The 11439-nt window shown below is 48.5% G+C and overlaps 1 protein-coding gene across 1 annotated transcript in view; it reads left to right on the top strand.

Annotated features, from left to right (window-relative positions):
• Positions 1 to 8239: 8239 nt before the first annotated feature.
• Positions 8240 to 11439, top strand: part of LOC103798967 (plexin-A4-like) — a gene marked incomplete at both ends in the record, with an annotated part of 147928 nt that continues 144728 nt past the window's right edge. The window contains one exon of the mRNA XM_009071257.1: positions 8240 to 8371. Coding sequence (XP_009069505.1) covers positions 8240 to 8371 — 132 coding nt within the window. The remainder of the gene's footprint in view (positions 8372 to 11439) is intronic.

The following is an 11439-nucleotide window of genomic DNA, read 5'->3' as shown; positions in this document are numbered from 1 at the left end:
TCCTTCTGATGTTGGGGACACCAGAACATACACAGCACTCCAGGTGGAGTTTCACACAGCAGAGTGGTGTGGCCACTGTGAGCTGATCAGGAGCTGTGATGCCTTGTGGAGAGGAAGGAGTTGGAATAGCAAGTTGAGGGCTCTGACTCCTGCACTGAGCAGCAGAGCTCAGTCCTTGGTTGGGACTGGCCAACAAACACCTCAGCCCTGTGCCATAGGTGAGTGCCAGCAGCCTGTTAATGGATCTCCTGGCAGGGTTGTTGCTGAACACTGATCTCTTGGCAGGCCATTACCTTGAAAAATGAGCTCTGCCGAGCTTGCCTTGTGTTGTTACAAACTAATGATTTGCATTGATTAGCACATGGCTCATGAGTGTCTAATTTATCAATCAGGGAGCGCCAGGGGAGCGTGTGTAAACCATGCTCTCAAAAATGATGTCATCTGTCAATGTGCTCATGAATGTGAAAGCTGCATATACCTGCCCTGCTCTCCCAGTCATCTCCTCTTCCCTTCTGCTTCCAGCCCTCTAGCTGTTCCACTTTGGGCTGAGCCCTGCAGTCCAGGCACAGCCTGGCTGGCCACACTTCAGGCTGTAGTTAGGACTTTTGTGGTGCTGGGAGCAGCAGTCACTAACCCACTGTGTTAGGTGATGTCTAAGTCCAGAATGAAAGGTTGATCTTTTATTTATGTCTAATTTAAAGCATAATGCCCTTGCAGCCAGGAGTATCTCTTGTTGTAAGTGCTGGTGGGGAGCTACAGGGGGATGGTACAGTGATCATGTGCTGTGGACTGTGAAAAAAAGGGGATCTGTGTCAGCTCCTGCCTTGAAGGACCCTCTGGCCCAAAGCAGGAGTTTAAATGGCTGTAGGCTGACAGAGGTCAGATTTAGATTGGATATTAGGAAGAAATTCTTTACTGTGAACATGGTGAGGCACTGGCACAGCTTGCCCAGGGAAGCTTCCATCTTCCAACACTTCCCATCCCTGGAAGTGTTCCAGGCCAGGTTGGACGGGCCTTGGAGCAGCCTGGGCTGGTGGGAGGTGTCTCTGCCCAGGGCAGGAGGCGAAACAAGATGATGTCTAAAGTCCTTTCCTACCCAAACCACTCTGTGATTCTGTGATTCCAGTGTATCCTGGTGTGCTTGATCCACTGTGAAACAGTGACCCCCCCTGAAACCAGAGCACCCAGTAGCCATGTCAAGGCATAGTGACCCACATCTCTCTAGAAAAAAAAACAGATGCCCATCACTACATTGTCCCGTGTTTCTCACTGACCTCCTGAAGTGAGAGGAACCCTCCTCTGCCTAGATATGCTGTGCTTGCCCTGCCAGGGAGATCTCATGTCCAGCAACCAGGCACAGCTCTGTTTGACCCAATTTTTCAGCCTGGCTGGATTCCAGGAGGTCAGGGGGTGAGTCCTCTGCAGGGATTAGCCCCTGTGCCCCTGCCCAGTGCAGCCACCCCTGCTCCCTGCCCGGCCCTGGCCCAGGGTGTGCCCAGGGAGGATTACAGTGCAGGGATTAGCCTGTGGTATTCTAGGAAAGCTGTTTTCCTGAAAACTCTGTGTTGGCTGCTGAGAAAACAGGCCCTGGGAGCTATGTGGATGGAGAAGAGGGGAAGAACCATTCTCCTTGGCTGATGCTGTAGAAAATAAGTCTTGCTTTCTTGCCAACCACAGAATTTAGATCTGGACAAAAGAAATGCAAACTAGGAGCCTGATGAGATGCAAGGCCAAGTTGCTGTGCTGTCCCTTGTGTTGTGTGGAGCAGAAGTGTGCACTCAGGTGTGCATATGCATTGGGAGAGCAGCTTTTACATGGGCAGTGCTAGGACAGGGGGGAATGGTTTTAAGCTGAAAGAGGAGGTTTAGATTAGGTACTATGAAGAAGATCATCTCTGTGAGGATACTGAGGCACTGGCACAGGTTGCCCAGAGCAGCTGTGGCTGCTCCATCCCTGGGAGTGTTCCAGGCCAGGCTGGATGGGGCTTGGAGCAGCCTGGGCTGGTGAGAGATATCCCTGCCCAGGGCAGGGGAGTGGGATGAGATGATCTTTTAAGGTCCTTTCCAACCCGTTTTATGATTCTATGACTCTCCAGATCAGCTCTCACCTCTGGTAAGAGTGGCTGCTGTCATGACATATTTGGCTCCAAACAGCACATGAGCATTGAGAAGACCAAACACTTGGTTTTCCAGGTTCCTGCTCCCCATGTGGCTGAAAGTGCTGTGAGATCAGCATTTGGATGGGTTGGCATCATCCATGCAAGCAGCACTGGCAAACTCCTGTCCAAGGGAAGAGAGAGCTGAGTTAGATACCTCACCCCTTGCTTTTTCAATTAGCGTTTCTAAAAGCCTTTTGGATCGGTAGATAGACAGAGCTATTGAAATGCCATGTTTTATTAGGAATTGATCTCCTGTTAATAGGCTTTAGGCAAATTAGAACAGATTATTTCACTGGAAACCCCATACAGAATGGAGGGAAATAGGAGGAACGTGGAGTGTCACTAGCCCCTTCCTTGTCTTTGCTGAGATCAATAGACCTACATCATGTAACCCAAATCAATGGAGGAGCAGAAATAGATGATCATCATAATAGCCTGACATTAGATCATACTCTGCCTGCTGTGTCTGTGCCCCCTCACCATGCCAGGACCAGCACTCCCAGATCCACTGGGGAACATTAGGTTCATAAACCAGGGAGGAACTGATATTGGAAAAGCAATGAAGTATTAGTGGCCCCTGTGCAGTCGTAAGGTTGGGGCTGGGCACTGCTCAGAGCAGCCTGGATTGATGTGCTGGGCTCCAGGGCTGCTTGGATCTCCTGGAAATGGGCTTTGCAGCTCCCTAATCCAATAGTGAGAAATAATGGTGGTGATTTCAGTGAGATGCCCTGCAAGAAGGAGAGGCAGGGAGGACAAATGAGGGATGCCTCAGGGTAAGGGGAGGGCAAAGCTTCTCCTCCCAGGTGTGGCTTTCCCTGCCCCAAGACATTTTTTCCTCCTTTCCAAGGCAATACCACAGTTGTGGCTTTTCCCTTGCACCCAGGTGGAGGCAGCAGGGCCTAATTCTGGGACCTGTAGGTTTTTCCCTTTGAAATCCACCCTTGAAATCCTCCTGGAAGCTGTTCAATCACCTCCCCTGAGAACTGGAGCAATTTCATGGCCAAAATAAACCACCAGCATGACCTGAGCACTGGCTGGAAGTGTCGGGGCAGGCGATGATGAATTCCCTTAAACTTCATCAGCCCAGAGGCTGCTGACTCTGCACAAAAGCAGAGTGGTGGGGAGGGATGGGTTGGCTGAGTGAGCCATGGTTCACCAAGCTCCTCTTCTGCTTAGTTATTCATTTAATTATTGGTAATGACTGCTATCCACCCAACGTCTGCTCCTGCTGCCTGCCTGGCTGGTCATCATCATCCTGCTCCCAACCAAGCTCTCAGCAGCCTTGGATGGTTTTCAAGTGCTTAATACAGAGATATTAATTGAAGGGGGTCTTGTTTTGACTCTGGTGGGCCAGGAGTGATGCTCTGGGCAGGAGGTGATGGTTTTAGGAGAGTAGGAGACAGCTGAGCTCAGTTGGCACAGTGGAAATGATCCGTTTTTTTTGCTGCCAGAGACCAGTCCAAGCTGCTTGGACAATAAAAGAGAAGTGAGGCAGTAGCAGGAGTTTGGGTTTAGGAGTGTTTCTGAAGTGAGTCTGAAGATGATTTTGAACGGACACCTCTCAGGCAGGTGTTCCTGGTGCTCTAGTGAGCTTAAAGATACTTTCTTTTGCCATAATCATGGTTTATCTCCCATTAAAGGAGTTGCTACCACCAACTCTTTCTTTGTCCTCCAACCCCACTGCATTTTCTTTGGCAGTTTTGAGTCCATCCCCATGATTTGCAGGGGGTTATTGTGTCCCTCTCTTCAATCACTAGATGATCCCAACCTCCAAAGTCATGCTCCTCTTAGAACTGTGATTGAGAGAGCTGCCACCAGCTGAAGCATCACCCTCCTGTAGATGTCACAGCAGCTGGGGAGCCCCAGATACTGCTGAAAAGCACCAGTTGAGGGATAGAAGGTATCTTTTACCTTCTTTCATCTCCCAGCCCCATGGGCTGCTTGCCAGGATGCCTGTGGGGCTAGCCATGGCCAGGGTGGGAGCTCAGCAAAGGCCAGAGCCTGTGTCTTTAAAGATTAATAGTGTTGTTTGCTCATTAAGGAGATCATTTTGAAGTCAGTGCTAGCCAGAACATTTGAGTGCAAGCATCTGTTTGCTACTGGGAGAGGATATTTATTGTCTGATACTTCAATGGATGTAAATAAACAGCCAGACCTAGATAATGTTCAGACAAACAAACAAACAGCTGCCAGAATAGGTCCCCTGGTAGATGACCTTCGGGAAGCATCATGCTGATGTTTTAATAGCAGCCAACTTTGCAGAGCAGAGCCCAGTGAGTGGAGCCTTGTGGGAAGAAGGATTAATGTGCAGCCTAAGAGCCTTGGATCCAGGGAGTTCACACTTGTGTTGGGTTAAAGGAGGGCAAAGGGTGCTGAGCCTTGTGTGCCTGTCCAGGCTGTGCAGGCAGCAGGAGAAGGTAGATGGTCATGTGGTGGAGGTGATGAGCTTGTTTGTGGATGAGAGTGCACACTAGTAGTGGTACAAAGGGTCTGGTAGTGAGGGCTGTAGTGGACTGAGCATTTTGAGACTCATGTATAGTCCTGGAGCCTCTCCATTGCTTCTGCCTCCCCTCCCTCTTGCCTTGTGGAGGTGTTCATGGTCCACAGGCAGTTTTCAATGAGAAGTCCTAACTGGACAGTCAGTGAGGCTCTTATCCCACAGCCTAATAGGAGCATCATGAATGTAGGAATACCTATATTTCTGTCAAACTCTATCAGAACATCTTGACTATAAGAATACCTGTATGCCAGTCAAACTCTCTCCATCCCAGGCCTTGTGGCTGGTGCTCACAAAAGAGGAGGAGCAGACAAACTGGCTGGTGCATGCTTCAAATTCCCTGCAATTGGCAACCTGGAGAGCTTTCCAAGCAGAGATTGTGTCTATGTCCCTGACTTTGGTGGTCATCACCTGCAGGCTCTGATGAGAACCTTCTCCTTTCCCTTTCACAGCTTCTTCTTTGAGGTTTTTTTCTTTTGCTAACCCAGCTGCTCTGGTTTTAGTGGGAGCCTTGAAGCCAGCAATAAATCTCTCCCGAAGAGAAACTGCTGTTGTGTTGTGTCTGATGCTCAGGGCTGTGAAGAATGTACAGGGAAGGTGGAGACCTCTGGGCCCTGTGCCTGGGGTCCAACATAAGAGAGAGTTGAAGACAGGGGAAGGGATGGCTTGAGTTAGGAGCCAGACTCGTGGCTGCAGCCTGGGATAATCACCTCGGGGCTTGCATGGTCTGTGCAGTGTGGGGGATGTTTGCCAGATTTTCTGGCCTTCTTCTGAATTTTCTTTCCCTTAGCTGCTAGTTTTGTCCAGGGAGAGAGGTTTCTGCAGTTTGAGCCCCTGGGCTGTGTGTGCACGAGCACATGTGTGTGTGTTTGCACATGGACAGTGGGATGAGCTCTGTTCCTCCCTCCCCCTCTGCCAAATAATGACTTTTCAGACAATTAGGCCAGCAATAGCTGTTAAATCACTTCCTAGGGTCTCTGCCTGCCTGGTGTGAAGCCTCTGCAATCTTTTACCTGCACCAAAGGCACAGGGGAGATCCCTGGGGGCTGTGCCTCCTGTCTCCATGGTTTGTTAACTCCAGCCTGCCTCTTCCATCTCCCAGCTCTTCCTCCTCTAATGGGGCCTGGCAAAGGCTGAGGACAGTGACTGAGCCCTGGGGTGATAATTGGCTGCTTACATATCTAGCAGCCTGCAGATCTGACCCTGATGATGCTGAAAAAATCAAGGTCAAAGCAGCGAAGATGTGAGGTTTGTTTAGAACAGGGATCAGCGGAGGGTGAGGATGCTCTGCAACCTCTTTGATGGGGATCAGCAGCCACCAGGGACTGGGGGAGAGGCAGAGCAGAGGCAGCAAACAGAGCTCACCAGCCACTCCCTGAGAAGAGAACGTGGAGCAGGGAAATCTCAGTGGGAAATAGGGAAAACTCCTATTTTATTAGAGTTGTGTGGGGCAGAGCCCCAACAGGGAGACTCCTGTGCCCTCAGCTTGCAGCCTTTTCTATCTCCTGCCTTTCTCCTGACCGTCCTAAGGGGAATGGCTCATCCCAAGCCTGTTGGCATCTTTGCCCTGTACCTCATGGGTGAATCACATCAGTGTCCACTTTCAGGAAGAGGCACTTGGAGGAGCTGAATTCCCCCATGAGGCACCACAGACACGAGGGAGCCCTTTCCTCCCAGGCAGGCAGAGCAGCAGGAGGCAGAGATGCTCAGTGCTGGGCTTCAGGCCCTGACCTCCTTGTTTGTTGATGTTGGGACGTGTGTTGCTGTCATCACCAGAGCTATCAAGATGACAAACTAACTGGAAATCCTCTGGTGTCACTTGCCCAGCCCAACAGCCAATGCCTACATGTGCATGTAGGATCTGAGCACCTTCCACACTCCTTTCTGACACAGGGAGCATCTCTAACTCCTCTCTGCTCCATTTCCCCTGTCCTTCCTGGAAAAATCATATTTGTTTGTTGTCCCACAGCAGGTGGAGAGATCAAGATAAGATAAGAATCTGTATATCATTGCTGCCCTTTGCTCATACTTTCCAGTCTCTTTATCATTCCTTCTCTTCCTTTCTCTTTGCCTTCCTAACACAGAAGATGATTCAGGCTCAGTTTCTTGGCTGAAAGGTTGATCCAGAAGGAACAAGCTCATGGACTGTGCCAGGGAACAGTGGGAATGGGTCTTGGTACCATAAGCTCTCCACAGCTTGTTATTTCCTTTGGATGGGAAGAATACATTTGGCTCAGCTATAAACTGCACAAGTGTAAACCAGGGACTGGGAATCTCTGGTTAGGAAGGTGTGGTCTAGTAACCATGGTAGGATTTGGTTTGAGGTCTCTTCCAACCTGGTTGATTCTGTGATTCTGTGATCATAGTGTGGAGCACAATGCAGATCTGCTACAACTTTGTTTCTTCTAGGGAAGAGTTTTTCTTCTAGGGAAGAGTTTGCTGTTTGTGTCGCTACAGGGTGGAAGAATTTTGGACAGTGAAAGGCAACACATGGAGAACATAGGAAGGGAGATAAGGAATATCTGGAACATGTGGCCATAGGGTTTGCTGCAGTACAGAGCCTCACAAGATCCAGGAGGACTCCTGTGAATAGCTATATTATCCTTAATTGTTATATCTTGAAAGGGATTGCAAACTTTCTTGAGCTGCTGTTGAGCCCAAACTCTAGTCATTCTTTGTAGACAGGTGAAGAGAACTCCTCTGTTTTCTGCCTTTTCTTCTGTATCTCTGGATCACTGTCAGGGATAGACTGGCAGTGTGTGTCTGCTTCCTTCTCATCATCCCAGTTATTGATGTTCCTAAGTGACACCCTGTTATGAGCTGTGTCTGGAATCATAAGGTGCCCCATTTGTGCAGGGCTGATTTCAATACCTGATACATGCCATCAGCAAGAGAAATAGTCTGGGTTGCATTGTGCACTCTGCAATAATATATTGCCCTGGGCAACATTAGCAGTGAAAGCAATAATATTATCTGAGTAGCATTTGAGTGAGTCAGTCCTGCACGCTCTTGTGTGGTTTTTATCTTCTTCTCATCACCACCACCAATTCTTCCCTCATGCCATCGTTTTCAGGGCAGTAGATTTGTCCAGGCAATGACAGTAGCACAGGGATAGTGCTAGCTGAAACAAGCTGGCTCTGGGTTGTTCTTCTGCAGTGCTCTGGTGGTGTTGGGACCAGCAAAAGTGGTTCAATCTGCTTTATCCTTTCAGGAAGGAGGCAGGGAAAAGTTCACTTTGTGATGACAGTGGTGGTTGTCCCAAAGATTTGGACCACAAGACTTTTCTCCAGTGATTATTACATATGTATATGAATATTACTGTGAGGGTGATGAGACACTGGCACAGGTTGTCCAGAGCAGCTGTGGTTGCTCCATCCCTGGGAGTGTTCCAGGCCAGGCTGGATGGGGTTGGAGCAGCCTGGGCTGGTGGGAGGTGTCCCTGCCCAGGGCAGGGGATGGAACTGGATGATCTTTAAGGTTCCTTCCACCCCAAACCATTCCATGATGCTATGATTATTCTGCATTCTCAGTGGAAGGAGGAAGAATACTCATGTTGTCTCCCTGCTTGTGTTTCTGCTCCTCAGATCCGTGTGGATGGCACCACCAAGAACACACTGGAGTATGAGATTGTGCAGGTGGTGGATACTGGCCCCATATTACGGGATATGGCCTTCTCAGTGGATCATGAGCACCTCTACATCATGTCTGAGAAGCAGGTAAGAACCTCCATCAGTCCATGGTGCTTTGAATGCTTTTAGCTTGATCATGCTCTGGACATCAAGATTGCACATGACGTTCAGATGGTGCCCACAAAGATGTGCTCTGGTGTTGATCTCATCATTTTCATGCTCAGAAACTATTGTATTTGTACATTGATGCAATTTTTGAGGGGCCAGGGCAGAGAACTAAGGGGACAGGACCCAACCCCAGCATTGCTTTGCACAGTACATGTCCTACTGGCTACAAGACAAGGAGTTGCTGCTGCATCTGTGTGTACCACATTGCTCTCCACCCCCACTCAAACTGTGGCTGCATCTGCCACAGACATGGAGAAGTGTAATGCTGAATCATTTGGCTCCAACTGGAGGTTTTGGAGAGGCTGGAGCCTCTTTGAGACACAGTGATCAAGAGTGTAGGATGGTGCCTGCCAAGTTGAATGGCATGTCTCTGTTGTGGTATAGTCTTGTTATTGATAATGCTAACAGCCATATTCCCAGGAAGGACCAGATTCCAGGGAAGGACCATTCTGGGTGTTCAGCATGGGAGCCTGGCTGAGCTCAGCAGGGTGTTGGCCTTGGGAAGTTGGTTGCTTGGGGTGGGAGGAGGAGGAACTAGTTTTGCATGAAGAAACCCATTGTGTGTAATTAGTCTGGATGTGTAGGGTTAACTTAGTTGTCATAACTGGTTGATTCATGTGTGCTCATGAGGAGCTTGAGATGCACAGGGTAAAGGACCAAAGGGAGCAATTTGGTTTTCCTCCAGAAACTTCCAAGAACATATTCTTGCTGACATGTTGACTACCTGATCTTCCCTGGTCATTACAACATGAGCAGATTCACTTTGTGGTTGCTATTCTAAAGCACAAGTTTAGGCAGGTGTTTTTAGGACCCCAAGGTGTTGATGGAGCCTTGCAGAGGACTCAGGAGCCCTGAGGCCCCTGTGATTTATTCAATCATCTCCTCCCAGCCATCCCTGAAGCCTAAGGGTATCTCTGTGAGAGAGGTTAGTGACAAGGGCAGGGACTGTTGTTTTAAAATCTGCTCTGGTTTTGTGAAACTCTCAACACTGCCCATTTCTGAATTTATCTGTGACATCTCAAGTGCTGTGAATGACAGTGTTGCCTTGGGGAGCAGATATCCCATCCACTCTACAAGCCATGTCCTACAGATCCTTGCATAAATGGATGAAGGTCTGACTTATCAGAGGTTTGCACTGTCCACAGTGGTATTGTGAGGTCTGTGGGATGGGGGACAGGAGGGTGATGGCTTGACATGACCTTTTCAAAGGCAGACAGGCACCAGGGCTGGGCCATCCCTGGGGGAGGAGGTGGTTTCTCCTCCCTCTGGCTGCTGGGCTCAGCCCTGTCTGTGCCTTAGAGATAAGGGTGGCTCTGTTGGTTGCTCCAAGGTCCATTCCAACCCCTTAACATACTATGAAACTATGATACTATGATGCTCCTTTTCCTGTTGTGGCTTTGGACTAGCATTTGCAAGGTCACCTCCAGCACCCCCTAGATAACTGTTTCAGCATGTTGGACTCCTGGGTCTCTCCCAGTGCTAGGTGTGTTTTGCAAAGCAGATGCAGCACCTGGAAGCAACTCCCAGAAGACATTGGAATCTCTGCTCTTCCCTTTGATATAGAGGGATCAAAGGGAAGAGCTAGAGAAAATGGACTTAAAGGCTCAAAAACCAGAAGGCAAATAGCAAGTGGCCCCAACTTCATGTTATTTAAATCCCAAGGCTTTGAGCTTCCTTCTACTCTTGGTTTACAAATGGCCAGGGAAGACTGTTCTGCAGACAGTTTGTGAGTAACTTTATGTTATTAATGAGTAACCTCACCCATCCCTGGGAGTGCTCCAGGCCAGGTTGGATGGGGCTCTGAGCAACCTGGGCTAGTAGAAGGTGCCCCTGCCCATGGCAGGGGGTGGGATGAGATGACCTTTAAGTTCTCTTCCAACTCAAACCATTCAATGATTCTACGTTTGGCTCAGGGCAGGAGGTTTCTGTCCCTCTGCTCACGTAGGTTTGTTCCATGTAGGTGACTCAGTTCATGCCCCAGCAGAAAGTTGTGCTTCTTCCCCGAAAATTAGCAGCAAGTCATCCAGAATCTGAGACTAAATCCCATCTGTGCAGTGCTATCATTCCCTGAAAGCACTGCAGGATGTCAGAGGTGAGACTGGTCAGGTCGTGTGGAGCAGAAGCAGATGAGTATTTTCGAGGCTCTTTCAAACTTTGCCAGTGAAATATCAAATAAATATGTACTTCAACCAAAGCATGGCAGAAAGCACATTTGGTAAGGATTAAATAACAGTACTGCAAATCATGTTGACAGGGGCTTTTTGGCCTTTCTGGGTCTGTTTCTCATTAAAATGGGGAAGGTTTATACCTATTTGTCTCCTGAGATTTATTCTTCTTCCCTTTGCCACTGAGTCACTATCAGCAACAGAATTACTGAGTGCAAATTAGCTGCCAAAGATGAAGTGGTGACTGGGCCAGTTTACTTCTGATTTCATGACCACTGATTCAAACCTTGTCTGCTGTTTATGTTATTGTATCCATTAGTTAAAGCCATCTTTAATAACTTCACTTAATTACAGCTTAATTTCTTCAAACGTGGTCTTTGCACAAGGTATCAAGGAGCATTAACTCCTAGGCTTGGAAAGGCTGTGTCCAGGGGGTTGTCAGTTTGAGGCTTGTCCCCAGAAACACTGGCTCAAGATCACAAGTTTTAAAAATAACTCAAGAGGGTTTTTGTTGGTTTTCTTTTTTTCCTTTTCATTTGCATCTGTTTGTTTGGGAGCCATCGGGTTCCTGCAGAACATGGTTTTCATCACTGGGGCAGAAGCAGAAAAGACAGGAATGATCTTGTTTGAAAATGGAAAGCTGAGATTGTCTAATAGGTGTGACTTTTTGACCTGGGGATTTAAAGGCAGCAGAAACACCACCCACAAACTGTAAATTTTGATGCTGTTGTTGCTGATTTCTGTCATTCAACTTCTGTCTTGTAAGCTCTTGGAGCAGTGACTTTCAGCCTGTAGCAGGAGTGTGTAGTGTGAAGGATCACC

This window comes from Acanthisitta chloris, unplaced genomic scaffold, assembly GCF_000695815.1.
Source record: "Acanthisitta chloris isolate BGI_N310 unplaced genomic scaffold, ASM69581v1 scaffold1753, whole genome shotgun sequence".
Lineage (NCBI taxonomy): Eukaryota > Metazoa > Chordata > Aves > Passeriformes > Acanthisittidae > Acanthisitta > Acanthisitta chloris.
The sequence above is the reverse complement of the archived record's forward strand: the minus strand, read 5'-3'. Positions and strand labels throughout refer to the sequence as shown.